Source organism: Emys orbicularis, chromosome 7, assembly GCF_028017835.1.
Source record: "Emys orbicularis isolate rEmyOrb1 chromosome 7, rEmyOrb1.hap1, whole genome shotgun sequence".
NCBI classification, from domain to species: Eukaryota; Metazoa; Chordata; order Testudines; family Emydidae; genus Emys; species Emys orbicularis.
Window position 1 is genome coordinate 13,014,629 of NC_088689.1, and position 17,263 is coordinate 13,031,891.

A 17,263-nucleotide genomic window follows, 5' to 3' on the forward strand; every position below is an offset into this window, starting at 1 on the left:
ATGTCGACTTTCGGAGTGTTGCACTGTGGGTAGCTATCGCATAGTTCCCGCAGTCTGCACTGCCATTGGAATTCTGGGTTGAGCTCCCACTGCCTGATGGGGCAAAAACATTGTCGCGGGTGGTTTTGGGTACATGTCATCAGTCGCCCCTCCCTCCGTGAGAGCAACGGCAGACAACCGTTTCGCGCCTTTTTTCCACGCAGACACCATACGACAAGCGTGCAGCCCGCTCAGCTCAGCCGCCGCTGTTGTGTCCTGGGTGCTGCTGGCAGCAGATGGTACAATAGGGCTGCAAACCGTCGTCACACTTCCGCTGCCACTCTGCTCTCCTGCTCTGGCTGCTGACGGTACAATAGGGCTGAAAACCATCGTCACGCTTCCACTGCCACTCTGCTCTCCTGCTCTGGCAGCAGACGGTGCAGTAGGGTTGCAAACCATCGTCACGCTTCCGCTGCCACTCTGCTCTCCTGCAGACACCATACCACGGCAAGCATGGAGCCCGCTCAGTGTCTGAGCACTGTAAACACCTCGCGCATTATCCTGCAGTATATGCAGCACCAGAACCTGCAAAAGCAGGTGAGGAGGCAACGGCAGCGTGGTGACGAGAGTGGTGAGGACACGGACACAGACTTCTCTCAAAGCACGGGCCCTGGCAATTTGGACATCATGGTGGTAATGGGGCAGGTTCATGCTGTGGAACTCTGAGTCTGGGCCCGGGAAACAAGCACAGTCTGGTGGGACCGCATAGTGTTGCAGGTCTGGGATGATTCCTAGTGGCTGCGAAACTTTCCCATGTATAAGGGCACTTTCATGGAACTTTGTGACTTGCTTTCCCCGGCCCTGAAGCGCAAGAATACCAAGATGAGAGCAGCCCTCACAGTTCACAAGCGAGTGGCGATAGCCCTCTGGAAGCTTGCAACTCCAGACAGCTACCGGTCAGTCGGGAATCAATTTGGAGTGGGCAAATCTACTGTGGGGGCTGCTGTGATCCAAGTAGCCAGCGCGATCACTGAGTTGCTGCTATCAAGGGTACTGACTATTGGAAATGTGCAGGTCATAGTGGATGGCTTTGCTGCAATGGGATTCCCTAACTGTGGTGGGGCGATAGACGGAACGCATATCCCTATCTTGGGACCGGACCACCTTGGCAGCCAGTGCATAAACTGCAAGGGGTACTTTTCAATGGTGCTGCAAGCACTGGTGGATCACAAGGGACGTTTCACCAACATCAATGTGGGATGGCCGGGAAAGATACATGACGCTCGCATTTCAGGAACTCTGATCTGTCTGAACAGTGGCAGCAAGGGACTTACTTCTCAGACCAGAAAATAACTGTTGGGGATGTTGAAATGCCTATAGTTATCCTTGGGGACCCAGCCTACCCCTTAATGCCATGGCTCATGAAGCCATACACAGGCACCCTGGACAGTAGTCAGGAGCTGTTCAACTATAGGCTGAGCAAGTACAGAATGGTGGTAGAATGTGCATTTGGACATTTAAAAGTGCGCTGGCGCAGTTTACCGACTTGGTTAAACCTCAGCGAAACCAATATTCCCATTGTTATTACTGCTTGCTGTGCACTCCACAATATCTGTGAGAGTAAGGGGGAGACGTTTATGGCGGGGTGGGAGGATGAAGCAAATCGCCGGGCCGCTGATTACGCGCAGCCTGACACCAGGGTGGTTAGAAGAGCACAGCAGGGCGCGCTGCGCATCAGAGAAGCTTTAGAAAGCAGTTTCATGACTGGCCAGGCTACGATGTGAAAGTTCTATTTGTTTCTCCTTGATGAAAACCCACCCCCTTGGTTCACTCTACTTCCCTGCAAGCCAACTGCCCTCCCCTCCCCCCTTCGATCACCGCTTGCAGAGGCAATAAAGTCATTGTTTCAAATTCCTGCATTCTTTATTAATTAGTCACAGAAATAGGGGGATAACGGCCAAGGTAGCCCGGGAGGGGTGGTGGAGGAGGGAAGGACAAGGCCACACTGCACTTCAGAACTTATTGAATGCCACCCTTCTGTTGCTTGGGCAGTCCTCTGGGGTGGAGTGGTTGGGTGCCCGGAGGGCCTCCCCCCCCCCCCCCCGTGTTCTTGGGGGTCTGGGTGAGAACTTGGGGAGGAGGACAGGCAGTTACACAGGGGCTGCAGCGGCGGTCTGCGCTCCTGCTGCCTTTCCTGCACCTCAACCATAAGCCGGCGCATATCAGTTTGATCCTCCAGTAGCCTCAGCGTTGCCTCCTGCCTCCTCTCCTCTCGATCCCGCCACCTCTCATCTCGCGCATCCCTCCTGTTCTCGCATTCATTTTTTGCTTTCCTGGACTCTGACATTGTCTGCCTCCACGCATTCTGCTGGGCTCTTTCAGTGCGGGAGGACTGCATGAGCTCAGAGAACATTTCATCGTGAGTGCGGTTTTTTCGCCTTCTTATCTGCGCTAGCCTCTGGGACGGAGATGATAGTGGTAGCGTTGAAACATTTGCAGCTGCGGGAGGAAAAAAGGGAGAGTTGGGTTGACCATTTAAAATGGGTTGGCCATTTAAAAGGAGGGGCTAAGGTTTTCGGTTAACATGCAGCACAAACCCAACTAAACCCCCCCCCCCCCCAATTCCCTGGGATGATCGCTTCCCCCTTCCCCCCACCGCATGGCTAACAGTGGGGATGATTTCTTTTGAGCCACAGGCACACAGCCCAGCAGGAACGGCCACCTCTGAATGTCCCCTTAATAAAATTCCCCTATTTCAACCAGGTGACCATGAATGATATCACTCTCCTGAGGATAACAGAGAGAGATAAAGAACGGATGTTGCTTGACTGCATTTCAGTAGCTTTACTGGCCACGAATACATCCCAAGTCTTCAGGGCAAATTAATCATTAAACACGCTTGCTTTTAAACCATGTATTATATTTACAAAGGTACACTCACCAGCGGTGCCTTCTCCGCCGTCAAGGTCCGGGAGCCCGGGTTGGGAGGGTAATGTCTCCAGGGTGATAAACGGTTCCTGGCTGTTGGGGAAAACGGTTTCTCCGCTTGCCTGCTGTGCGCTATCTTCAACCTCCTCCTCCTCATCTTCCTCGTCCCCCAAATCCTCATCCCTGTTGCGTGAGACTCCTTTGCAGGAGTCCACGTACAGGGGTGGGTAGTTGTAGGGGCACCCCCTAGAATTGCATGCAGCTCATGATAGAAGCGGCATGTCTGGGGGTCTGACCCGGAGCGGCTGTTTGCCTTTGTTTTTTTGGTAGGCTTGCCTGAGCTCCTTAAGTTTCACATGGCACTGCTGCGGGTCCCTGTTATAGCCTCTGTCCTTCATGCCCTTGGAGATTTTTTTTTTTTCAAATATTTTGGCATTTCATCTTTTGGAACGGAGTTCTGATAGCACGGATTCATCTCCCCATACAGCGATCAGATCCGCTACCTCACATTCGGTCCATGCTGGAGTTCTTTTGCGATTCTGGGACTCCATGGTCACCTCTGCTGATGAGCTCTGCATGGTCACCTGTGCTGATCAGCTTGCCACGCTGGCCAAACAGGAAATAAAATTCAAAAGTTTGCAGGGCTTTTCCTATCTACCTGGCCAGTGCATCTGAGTTGAGAGTGCTGTCCAGAGCGATCACAATGGAGCACTCTGGGATAGCTCCCGGAGGCCAATACCGTCGAATTGCGTCCACACTACCCCCAAATTCGACCCGGCGATGTCGATTTCAGCGCTAATCCCCTCGTCAAGGAGGAGTACAGAAATCGATTTTAAGACCCCTTTAAGTCGACAAAAATGGCTTTGGTGTGGACGGATGCAGGGTTAAATTGATCTAACGCTGCTAAATTCGACCTAAACTCGTAGTGTAGACTAGGGCTAGGTAACTGATCCTGATAAGATGACTTGTGCCAGTGAGACATTTTGCAAGGCAAAAGGTGCATAGCTGCTAATCCTTGTATGAGTTTATTGAGAGAACGCAATGCAAAACATACTGTGTATACCAACTATGCAGTTTTTTCCAGCAGATCAGAACTTGATCAAATCAAAATCAGTTTTCACTGGAACTCTTAAAGGCACTCTTTCCCCATAGGAGCTACTCCTGTGGCAAATTTGATCTTTCTATCATGACTCATAGAATTTAAGGTCAGAAGGGACCATTATGATCATCTAGTCTGACCTCCTGCACAATGCAGGCCACAGAATGTCACCTACCCACTCCTGTATCAAACCTGTGTCTGAGCCATTGAAGTCCTCAAATCATGGTTTAAAGACTTCAAGGTGCAGAGAATCTTCCAGCAAGTGACCCGTGCCCCATGCTACAGAGGAAGGCGAAAACCCCCCAGGGCTTCTGCCAATCTGCCCTGGAGGAAAATTCCTTCCCTACCCCAAATATGGTGATCAGTTAAACCCTGAGCATGTGGGCAAGACTCACCAGCCAGACACCCAGGAACGAATTTCTAGAGATGCCTTTATTAGAGGGAAGGTCAGACAGAATCTTCTTTGTACACCTCTACCTCGATATAACGCTGTCCTCGGGAGCCAAAAAATCTTACTGCATTATAGGTGAAACCGCATTATATCGAACTTGCTTTGATCCACCGCAGTTCGCAGCCCCGCCCCCCCGGAGCACTGCTTTACTGTTATATCCGAATTCGTGTTATATCGGGTCGCGTTATATCGGGATAGAGGTGTATAATGGGGAAAGTGCTGCTTCCCATACTCCCACTTCTTCCCCCACACCATCCCTCTCCTCATATCTTAAAAACAACTCAACTGTGTTTGCTTAAATTAAGGAAAAAATTCACATGGAAGATTTCAGAGGAAAATGTGATAGTTTTGGAAAGTCTGAAAATGGGGTTAGAATGAAATGCTTCTGCAACCTTAAAGTCTCTGACAATCCACTCTAGTGATTTATATCTGCACTGGAAGATGTGTATTACCCTAATATATATATATTTTTTAAAACATAGGTACTGGAGCTACTGAATTCAAACACTCTTCTGGTTTCCTTTCCTCTCCCTCTTTTTTCCTCCTGCATCTTCCCCCCAAAATATAGGTTATAAAAGGGCCCCAGCGATGTAGTGCAGGTATTAATTTGCCTGCTGCTTTACCATTAGTGAGCTGGCTCTGCGTGCTGCGTATTTCTCAAGTCTCTCTCTTTTATGTTAACCCCAGGGGCCTAACCTATTAATATCTCTGCTTCATGCTCTATTAATATTCAGACTTTTTAAAAGTACAGTATTGAAAATTTTGAAGAGGCTGCACTTATTGTGCTGCGGGAACTATTGCCTCACAAAATGGAGAGTCCGCTCCAGTTAGAATTTTTCTGTATTCGCTCTCTCTCCTCCACCCACCCACTCCTTCTGACCTTTGTAAATTACATATTTGTATTCGCTACATATACAATTCTTCCTTCCCACTTTAACAAAATAATAAATAACAGTGCTGACATACTGAGTCAACTTTTTTTTTTTAATTATGAAATCCTGGGAGTCAGAAACAGATGATCTGTTAGCAGATCTGTCTATTCCCACGCTAAAGCAGCTTTGTTCCCTCTAGTGCCCCTTTTTAGTCACTCCGAGATTTTTGTACCGCTGCCATTTGGAGTTTACTAGATCTTAGCATGAGGAAACTTCTTTGGATTCAACCTAAATATTAATTTTCATAATTTACTTTGACATTCCTAGTTATACCCCATTGCACCATTCTAAAACAATCTCTTTTCTTGGCATCTCTCACCCCTGTAAAGAGTCTGCTCTATTTCTGGGAGAAAGAAAATCCGGAATTTCCTTAATACTGGATTCCTCAAAAAGTTGGGTGTGGGGTGGGGGTTTGTGTTTCCCCTGTGTAATCCATTGCGCAGGCGGAAGAGGTTGGGAGTGGGAAGGAGGGAATGAGTTTGTGTCAGAATAAAACTGACCTCTATACAAGACCAAGGTTGAGATTTTTTTCCTCCAGTGACTGCAGAGAGTTTCCAGTGGGGAAGGTGTCTGGAAGCTTTGAATTAAGAGACTTGGTACTAGCAAGCAGCTGGTTTCTTAAGTGGGTCTGCGTGTTGTAAGCCCTTGTTTGTGCTTAGCTGTGAGACCATGTAGCAATGAAATCTGGGGGATGACCTGACGTCCCTAATATTTTTACAAAACTTCAGTATTTTGTTCTGGCTTTTGGAATTCCCTGGAGTCTCTGGCTACATCCCCCGAGTTATCAAATCACTCCCTGATCTCTGGCAGAACTTTCGGCCGCAGGCTCCCCCCTGATGAGTGATGCTAGTCTTTCACTTTGAAAATCAGGTCACCCCATGCGTTAGAGCATTTTAAGTAAGAGGCTGACATAAGGAGTCAGACAATCCAGCTAGTCCTAGGGTAAAGATCAGATCGTTCTTCAGCAATGACAGAACAATTATAGCATCTAGCAGTAAATAAAATTTAGTGCAGCTTTAGCACAAAGTCAGCTTTTTCACTCAGGAGAAAAATGGATGCTAGAGGAGAGGAATTGTAATGCTTCTCTGTATTAAGAGGACATGTTTGCTGTTCGTTAATTTTGAACTTGCTTTGTCATAAAATTCTTTTTGTCCCCTCTGTAATCTCAGTTTTGTCTTTTGGTAACATTTTCAAATTGTTTGGGGGCCTCCTGCTTTTAATATGTCTGATCATGGCTGCTGGAAGTCCTTTTTGTTTTGTAAAATAATTGGGACTAAAATAATCATCCCTTTTCTTCTATCCTTGGGCTGTCTTTTCTATTTAGAGCCAGGCACTATTTCTTGCTATTTGTTTTGAACCGTGCTTAGCACAATGGAACCCCGGTTTTGCCTGAATCCTCTAGGTGCTATTGAAATACATGTAACAAGTTACGTAAATAACTAATCTTGGTCAGGAGTTAGTAATAAATTTTATGAATCTATGGACACAAATTGAATGTACTTTTATAAATAACCATATAGGGTCAATTCAGTATGTACAGAGGCCCAAGTTTGCAACCAAGATGCATCTGCAGGTCTGGTAACTGTATGCACAAAGCATGCAGTTACATGGTTAGGCACCAGCTTGGCAGTTTTGATGCACACTTACCCGTTTTGTGCTCCAGCTGGTTGCTGCCTGTGTCCTTGCAACCTTTGTAGGCTTTCTGTGCCTCACCTGTGTCAGGCACATACATATATTGATCTTCTATTTATGTCAAATCTGATTTCTCTGATGATTCTGTCTGTCAAACTAGGGTTCTTAGCTCTCTTCCCCCCCCCCCCCTTTTCAGTCCCATGTTCAATTGCTGCTCTGATTTGAAAATACCTTGTCCTCAAATGAACTCTAGGAACCATTTGTCCTACTTCCTACAGTCCTTCCTTTCCAGGAAATTCCCACAATGGGAGCCACCTTGCAACTTTAAAGACAGCTACTAATGACCCTATTTTACAATTGCATCCCAGAGATTGAGTCTCTCTTCTAAAAGTTTCTGTTCCATTTTTAAGAGACGCTTTTAAAACAGGTTATAATTTAGGATTTCAGATCTCTGGCCCTTTTCCCAATAAAACTTTGATATATAAAATAAAACAAAACTGAGAAGTACTATTCCCATGCTCTCTCTGGCATTTTCACTGACAAGTGGTATGGACATGCCCTGCAGTCAACCCAGGGTTTCTTACCATTGTGAAACTGACTAGAAAGAATTTAAGGTTCCTAGCTATGAGTTCAGAGAACCCATGTACATTTTCTACAGTTTCTTACAAACCCTCCAGTAAATCTACATATTAAGTCAGAGTATCTTCCCCCCCCCACCCCCAATCAGGGTTTAACTGGTAAATATCAGTTGACGTTAAAACTGGAAGCATTTATTTAGAGTGGCTATTCTTTTAACAAAAGAAACATCATTGTTATATAACATATCTATATCTATCTATCTATCTATCTAGGGTTTGCCATTTGTGTGTGAATCCCACCAGTCTTTCCCTGCAGAGCCAGCCAAAGGGAATGGCTCAGGTTACCAGGGTCCCATTTGCAGTGGTGACTCCAGAAAAAAAGCTGCCCCACACTTCTTAACCTGCAAATCTGCCAGTGGGTGACACAAGCCATCGAGATGTGTCACGAATGATCAAAGTATGGAACACCTGGGTTTTGTTCCACATCCCATCATAATTGACGGAGTGCCCAATGCTTAGAAACTAACACCTGTTTTTAGGGATATTTCCTCACTGTGTGAATGAAACAAACCAGTTTTACAGTCTCTTGCAGTGTGGAGAAGTGGTGGGGGAAAATCCCTGCACAGCTGCTTGGGCACCGGGAGGCTTAGAGGGAGGGTTTCTGCCTGAACCTCACATGGAATGCCTGGGGGGAGGCAATTTTAGAGAGGAAGGAGGTGGTGGGTGCTGCCTGGTCTGCCTCACAATCCAATCAGTTTAGTCTGGGAGCAGCTCAGGGCTGGCCTCCCCTCTGTCTCCCGTGGAAAGATGTAGTGGCTTAGCCTGCTAAGTCCTCCCTCTCTACAGTTGTTAGTTCATGGGGTCACTCCCTCAGACACCTCTCTGCTTTTTGCAGGGAGGGGAGAGAAAGACAGGGCAGAAAGCACTGAGCTCCTAGAGGAGGGTCTTCTCTTCCTCCTCTGATCGCTGGTCCCTACCCTGTGAAATGCTGCTGTAGTTCTCAGCACACCAGGACAGGGAGGCAGCACCAATGTTGTATGTATCACGTAAAGCAGTGCACTTGAGAGGTTTGTCAATTCCCACAACTTTCTGATTGCCACGCTGGCTTTGACACCAGTTGCTATAGCAGCAAGAGCCTCCCTCTCCAGATAGTAGCAGGGCACGTGTGACCATTTCTGTCTGATACAGGCTTTGCCACAGTTATCCATCTGTTGTCACCTCCAGATTAGATCGCTGTAGGTGGGGCTGAAAGTTGAAGCTAGTGCAGGATGCTGCAGCCTGCTTGTTAAGGAGGGTTACACATTGGATTGATGCTCCATAACGTGCAGTGGCTCCCAATAAACCTCTGGTTGGAATTCAAGGTGCTGGTTTTAACGCATGAATCCCTAAATGATTTGGGCCCTGGTTACCTGAGAGATCAACTCTCAACTGTATGTCCCAGGGGGAGATTAGCAGAGGTGATTGGGCCAGAGTTTGCTCAGTAGAAATGAGAGGGAGCTGCTGGTGGCATGTTCTCTGTGAGGAATCTTCAGCATTGGAACTTGGTCCACAAACCCATCTTCGTTACCCTTTGGAGCGCGCTGCAGCGCTCACCCTCTTTCGGTTTCTGTTAAGGAGGGTGTGAGCTGAGGTGGAGATATTGAAGAGTGGCTGTTTCTCTATGTCGATGTGGTAATTTATCACTCATGAGAGTGCTGGATTGGCGCCCGTAGGTGTATTTTTAAAAATTGGAGAGAGAGATAGCCAGTGGAGGTGGGAAAAGGTCACCAGAGTCAGACTCAGTAGATGTTTCTGAGGGCAGGACTTTCATTCCATTGGAACCTCTTTCAGCCTGAAATCTAATGAAAGACCTTAAAGGTTTAGTAAATAATAGAACCGTTCAGACCTGTTCACGCACTCATTGGAACATCTGAAAAAGTTGTCCAATATATAGTATTTTATTTTGCATTTTATTGTTCAAAAGTCCTTCCTTTCTCTCTGTCTGTGCCACAGTAGTTTGAAGACTGTTCTCCTTATTGCTTTATTTACAGAGAGAGAGAGAGAGTTGTAAACTAGTAACTTTTTTTGTTTGTTTGATGGAGATTATTGTAGCCTGGCACCCAAGGACACTGATAGGCCATATGGATAAGGTGTAGGTGGCTGTAATGCAAGGGCATACACGCCTGATACCTGTATGACAATTAGCTTAGCATAATCAAGGTCTAGCTGTTCATAAGGGACTAACTCATAGATGACCTTGTATCACAAGGTGTGTATTACAGTGGTACATGACAGAAAATGGTGACGTGAGGAACCGCAAATATATGCTTTTGGGATTTTAGAGAAAGTTTGGAGGATATTGAGTTTAATCAAAACTTATATATACTAATTGCAGGTGTACTCTGGTAACTAGTTGACTTAAATACTAATAACTATGAGGTAAATGGTTAATTAACCTATAGATGTTAGGAACCCCAATATTATTGAGGTATGGAAGCATGTGGCTAAAACCATTACTAAATATGTATAATGCCAGTGGGTGTTAGCATAAACCATTATAAAAGTCGATACCCAGGCTGTGGGCAGTGGGAGACATTGGAAAACACTGACTTGATGACTATGTGTGAGCCAACTCGCCTGCACTGGGCGTCCCTGCGAGGGATGACGTGAATAATGCATGGAGTACTGGACGTTCTGTATTGGCGCTGTCTCCTTTGCCACACTACAGGGTGTGTGATTCTGTTTGTTGTGCTAATAAATTTTATAACATTGATAATCCAATAATTCTTCTTTTCCCGTCCAAACTATTGTGTGGTACTCTATTCCACTGCTGAACAGATGTCCTGCTTTGCCTCAGAGATGGCCGCATTACAGTGGTAGATAAGTCCTTCATCTTCTCTCTCTCTCTCTCATATTGTATTAAGATTGTAAAGCACTGTGCAGTCCTTTGGGATGAAAGATCCTACTGTTTTTAAGATTATATTATGGCAAATATTTTGTTCATTCTTTTATTTCACTAAAATATTTTTATTGTTAAGCTCTTACATCACACCAACTTAGTTTTAATGTTGCTTAGCTACCACATTACTTAACTCTTTTTGAAAATCCTAAATCAATGAATGGATATGTCCATGTAATGCTGGATTTAATTTCTTGTGAGTTTCCTATCTTAATATCTCCATCTTTGTTTCCCCAGAGTTGTGTGGTTGGTTATTCATGATCCAGCTTTAGTAGTGCCATCTGAAGTTCTCACTGGATGTTCAGTTAAAACTCTTAAAGACATTTAATCTCTTCTTTTTCCTTCACAGAAGTACATGGCCATTGGGGAACTGGGAAAAGCTACTGATACATTAGATGCTACAGGAAAAGTAACCGAAGAAAAGCCTTATGGTAACTTTATATTAATTAGATCATAGATATAGATTAAAGTGCAATAAATGGCCTGTATCTTACCAAAGCGAAGGAGAGATTTTGGACTTCACATTCTTTAATTTTTTCAGCATTGCATTTGTGGGAAAGCAAAACAATTGACCTGATGCGACGGTTTATATTAAAAAGAAAAATACCTTCTTGGGGACAAGAGGACATAGCTCTTTGGAGCTTTGTGTCTCATATGATGCTGAAAATTAAATGTAATTTCTAAATCAAATTGCATGATTATTTCAGCTTTAACCTGAGTGCCTAAGATCTCACAGCTGGGTCCAGCACAGTGGTTGACTTCAGTTTTTTCAAGAAACTAGCATCAAACTAGTAAGGTGAAAAATAGAATCAGGCATAACTGTATTGTTTTGCCTTCAGTGTACTGGCATCACCAATAAAATTGTCAGTGCACAATCCCATGCGGGATGCCTTTGCCCTTGAAACCCAGAAGGAAAGAAGTACTTCAGTCTCCCCTCCAAAAAAGCCCCTTTAAGTACAGGCTTTTTTATTTTAAAATGGGGCTGGCATAGACTCACCTTTTTACTTTTTCACTTGTTCATGCTGTCTCTCTTTTGCAGGCTGGCTCCTAGCAATCTAAATAAATGAGCCTCTCCTACACAGAAACCATGGTGCATAGGTTTGACAGTTTTGAACTAATTCTATTTACTGCTTTGTCAGTTCACACGTTCTGGAGTGCATTCACAGATAGGGTAAAGAAACCACTGTATGTCTGAGAAATAATGCAGGACTAATTGGGAACCCACCTGAAAGTGTTTGCCATTAATTCTTTCGCAACATAAAAAGAATGCTATAGATAGCTCGTCTCCTAGCAACTCTTACAGGCCCCACTCTGTTTCTGATACCTAGGAACAGGTAAATACAACAAAATTACCTTTCATTATCTTGTGATGAAAAAGGTATGCTGAATTTTTTCCCTTCCCTCTTGCTTGTAATTTTCCTCCTTACACTTGGTGCAGGCAAGCACCAGTTCCTGTTTCACCCTGAACTGCATTGCCAGTGCTGGCTGGTAATGTCTTTTTGACTGCCTGGTGCTGCTCAGAGAACTTGCTCACACTGCCTCCATTTCAATACCGAATGGTCAGGGGCTACAGTAGAATCTTCTTATCCATCTATCTAGGCTTTTGTAAGGTTGCCCATCTGAGTTGCTAAACCACACAGTTTTATAACCGGTACAAATCAAAGTGGTTTCTACTTGCTTCTCAGAAAGGCAGAAGGCATGATTCTGTGCGAACACTCTGTTATGCTGACAAAATACATTGCACATTCACCAGCCCATGATGAAGTATTATCGCTAGTAATTAAAACTCAATTCCCATTGCCAGAATGGATGAACCAGGTATGTTTCATGATACATTAGCCTTGCTTGCTTGCTGTCTTCATGCTTCTTGCGTTCAGAAATTTACTGGGGCTTGCCACCATTAGTGCAGACCAGCGAGATTGTATTGTGAATTCTCCAAAGGGGAGAGCACAAGAACCATGTGCTCTCCTCTACTCTTACTTCCCCCGACTCGTTTCCTTCTCTTCCCATCTCTTAACAACCTCCCAAACCGCTGGTTTCAGCTTCCTGCGTAGTTATACACTGCTAAGGTTCGGAGCTGAATTTCAACTTCCCTTTGAGCTTTAGGTCCTAATCCTGTGAGGTGCCGAGTGCCCCCTATTCCCATGGAATCCAGGACTGAGCCCTAAGTGTGGGGGAGGGAAAGCGGCTTACGAGATGTGCAGAATTCTTCCTCAGGGACCACACTGGGTCCAGAGTGGAGAGCACTTGCAGAAAGCTGCCCACTGTCTGAAACAGAAGCAAGCACTAAAATTTTATAGAAAAGTCTCTAGACAGAAGTTAAGAAAACAAACCATTGTAAATATAAGTTACACACTGCAAGGATGTGCTGAAAAGGTCTGCTTGGATTTTAACCCCTCCCAATCTTTTTTTTTAAATTATTATTATTTGTTTGTTTGTTTGTTTTTTGAGGGAAAAGCACCTTGTACAGCCAGATTGAAACAATTTCCACTTGAGGAAGCAAGAATCACTTTATTGCCTTCCTGTTGGAAAATGAAAATGAACTTTGAAAATAGCTGTGAACTTGGTTTAGTGCTCCTTTGATGCTTTTCTGAGAGAGCCGTTTACATTTTGTGGCTCCTTTGATAATGATCCATAGTGGTGTAAACCCATGACCCTCCCCAGCCTCTTATTGGCTAAATCCAGGCATTGGGAACAGAACTTGCAAGGACCTTTACCACTTAAGCGAAGGGATGTCATTAATAGAACTGGTTGAATAATTATAAAAGAGAAACAAAACCCCTCTTTTTCCTCTTTGCAAATCATTTGCAACCAGACTTTATCCCAGATCCTAAACTGATATATACTGGCATAACTCCATTAAACTGACACTGTTTGGTGATCTATGTGCTGTTTATGTTTATCTGATGAATAGTTTATGCAAATAAACATTGAACAAATGTCACTCTTTAGCGTGTACTAGAGTGCTCTTACAATAATTTGTACCATTTTGTTTTGCACGTATTATTTTGCTTGGTTTTAATCATTGACCTGTTTTCCTTCTGTAATCTTATCAGCATCCCATTGCACTGTTGACCTGAGAATTTCTGGTCTCAGAAGCCAAAGGAGTTATTTTGATTTACACCAGTATAGATAAGACTAGAAGTTCTTGAGTCAGTAGTTGTGATCTTGATGGACTTGCAGTTGGGGACTATTCCATCAGAATCTGGCCTGTGTAGAGGTCACTGGTCACATTATTTCTTTCAGTGATTAGTGTAGAAACCGTTGGCAAATTGTCTGCAGTGCCTATTCCAAGCACAAACTGGACATGACTGCTGTATTTTAAACCATTGTGCAACAGGTGGCAAACTCTAAAAGCCTGCATAGAAATACAGGGCTCCTTTATTAAATCATCCTTTTATCGGCAGCTTGAAGCCTGCATGAAGGTACTGTGTAATTTGTGCTGAGACCTACTAGCAGTTATAGCTTTTATCTCTCCCCAGAATGTAAGAAGGGGTAGAGTATATTTCTCTATAGCAGAAAAAACTAGATCTGGAAAAAGAGAGACCTGGCAGGGAAAACCTCAGGAACAGCCAATCTTGGGGAGAAAGTTTAGGCTGAGCATTGTGGTGGCTTTTGGATGAATTATCAGCAAAACCAAACCTCAGGACTGGGGTAAATCTGAACTATGTAGAGTATGTGTATGTGCTAATCCGAGCAGGGTGAGTACAGAGCTTACACAATGGCCTGGTCCCCACTAAGCCCCCACTTCGGACTAAGGTACGCAAATTCAGCTACGTTAATAACGTAGCTGAATTCGAAGTACCTTAGTCCGAACTTACCGCGGGTCCAGACGCGGCAGGCAGGCTCCCCCGTCGATGCCGCGTACTCCTCTCGCCGAGCTGGAGTACCGGCGTCAACGGCGAGCACTTCCGGGATCGATTTATCGCGTCTAAACCAGACGCGATAAATCGATCCCAGAACATCGATTGCCTGCCGCCGGACCCTCCGGTAAGTGCAGACGTACCCAATGTTTCAGCAAAGTCACGAATCTAATGAAGCTGCCTTTGCTTTTGTGGGTTTACAAGTGAAAGCAAAAAAATCCAAACTGTCATGTCAGCCTGTAATGACACTGGGGGAGGAGCAGACAGGATTGTCATTTTTAATACCAGCCTGTTCAAACCGTGAGAAATTGCAGAAGACAAACATTATTTATTCTAGGTCCTATCAGGCTAATTTGTAAAATGTTTACTTTGATAAACCGACATTGCACAACGTTGTTTGTTAATGACTGAACATTATGCCTCACTTTTTCTTTTTCTTTTTTTTCTTTTCAAAGGTTACTAAATTAGCTGTACCACAAATTATTTTCTCCAGAGCTTAGTGGGCTTTTTCCTATTCCCCTCTCAATCTGGGGAGTATGAGATCAAAACAGGAATTGAACCCAGCTGTGTCATTAAGTGCCCTAACCACCGATTCAGTCCGGGGAGTGAATATTGAAAAAGAAAACAAGTGACACTCCTGCTCAGTTTACATACCAAGTTTCAGCTGGAGCAAATGGGTTCACAGTGGACATGCTGACAAGCTCATAAGGATAGTATTTACTGCCGTATGGTTTCTTCTCTGACACCTGGCTAAACTGCAGCACACAGCAAGACTGCAAAACAATAACATACATGAGGTTCTTTAGGGGAAGCTCTGAATTTATGGTATAAAAGATTCTGCCATTCCCCTCCCCCCATGCTAATGTGCATTGGTTTCCCCAACATCCTTGACTGATTTATGAATCACTGCAGCATTACCATTAATGACACTTCTTTTAGACAGCTGCTGGGCATAATGGCAGCATCTGCTATTGAAATTGCAGTGTTTGGTTTACAAAAGTGAGGCATAAGTTGCTCTCCTCTGATGCTGCAACGGAGAGGAGACTGTTTGTTTTTGGGGGAATAAACCCTTATGCATATTGTGAGATCCATCTGCTTTGAAGAACTACTGAGAGTGCAGAATAAAACCTAATAAAGGGCCTGAGAATGCTATCCATTTTATTTCATTTTAATCAGAACTCTGTTGACTTCATTGGAGTGACATGAACCAAATCTATTTTATGAGAAATGGGGCCAGCCAATTCCTAGTCATTCATTGATTTGCATGTAGATTACAGATCTGAGGTTTGCTTTCTGAACAGATAAGAGGCAACTGTCATATTGAAACCCCTCTTAAGCAACCAACAAAACTGGTTACTGAAAAGACGGCCTTCTAATAAAGATAGTGCAGAACTGTACTCAGTACACTGGGGGCAGTCTCTCTAGAGAGAAGCGATAGTTAATAAGGGTATTTGCTCAATAAAATGGCAATAGTTAGAATGCATAAAGAAACATAATGATGCCTCTATGAGCTTTAATGGCTTAGATATTTGAATCTTGATAGTTAGGGAAATTTGATGTGTTTTTCCCACTCTCTTCTCTTACTGGAAAGAAAATGTGTGCTTTACATCTCAAATGTCCTGTAGGATCGTTCCCCTAAAGCTATGGGATTAACTGTTAAGAGAAGCTGCTTAGTTTAGCCAAGCAGTTCCCTCCTTTATCAAAATCGAAACTAGGAAGGTTTTCATAGTCTTGCAACATAGTTTTCCAAAAAAATGAATGCTCAGGCCTGAATGGAAATTGGAAAGTATTAATAAAATCACGTACGTTGGGGTTTTTCAGCTCTTGGGTACAACACCCACCCCGCCCCCAGTTCCTGCTAGTGACTACCAGTTTCATCTGCTGGGAGGGAGCATTAACTTTCACAATGTCCATTCAGTTCTGGGATGAATGTGGTGCCCCTACCTAATTCAAGAAGATAAGGGAGAGGGGGTTGGGGGAGGACATGGATAAGGCTTAACTTGTTCCATTTCTCTCACCCTTTCCTTCCAAGTTTAACTCAGTTATGCAGAAAGAAAAAAAGAGAGGGGAGCAGAGGATCCAGGGAAAGGAAGAAAACTCCCTTGAGGGCTTCCCTACGTGCATAAATTGTGTCACTTTAACTGTACTGGTAATGGATGCAGTGATGGCAGTATTCTTGTATGGGTAGGGGCTAAATTACACCAGTATAAGATACTTCTGTAACTGTGTCCAAATAGGGGATGATGTGGTATAACTATTTCAGTAGGAAATTTTACCCCTAACTGAAATAATTAAATTTGGTACAAAAACAGTGTGTGGACCAGGCCTTAGAACTGATTTCCTAACTACAACTCCCTTCCCCCTCATGCCAGAGGCTGTGACGTGGTATGGCACAGAGCAGCTATGCTGGTCTTCTCTACCCAGGGCTCCTCCTGTTCAAGGGAAATTCCCAGCTGGCCAGGTCTGCTGGGTTTCCAGACCCTTTTCTTTGGAAAAGGGACAATATCAGAACAGAGAATCAGGCCCACTGTATTTACTTACTCTTTTTTTTTTTTTTTTAAGGCCACAGTTGAACAAGATGCTTAAGCACATGAGTAGTCCCACTGACTTCAATGGGATTTAGTTATTATTTGTATTTCTATAGTATCTAAGACCGTAATAGTGGACCAGACCCCCACTGTGCTAGGTGCTGTGCAAGCACAGAACAAAAAGGAGGTAACAATAATATTTGCAGTCTGGAGCATCTTTCTGTATTGGTGCCTAAAATAGGACTATTGAACTAAATGTTTTAAACTGCAAGAAACGTGTAAATCAACCCAGACAATTTGCCCTCCTCTGCTTGTGTTTACTCTCACTCTTACCT

General features: G+C 44.3%; 1 protein-coding gene across 1 annotated transcript in view; it reads left to right on the forward strand.

Annotated features, from left to right (window-relative positions):
- The window catches only part of TRUB1 (TruB pseudouridine synthase family member 1), a 45,310-nt gene that overhangs the window by 21,844 nt on the left and 6,203 nt on the right, over nucleotides 1–17,263 (forward strand). Inside the window, exon 4 of the mRNA XM_065407947.1 lies at nucleotides 10,887–10,968. Within this exon, the coding sequence (XP_065264019.1) occupies nucleotides 10,887–10,968 (82 nt within the window). The remainder of the gene's footprint in view (nucleotides 1–10,886; nucleotides 10,969–17,263) is intronic.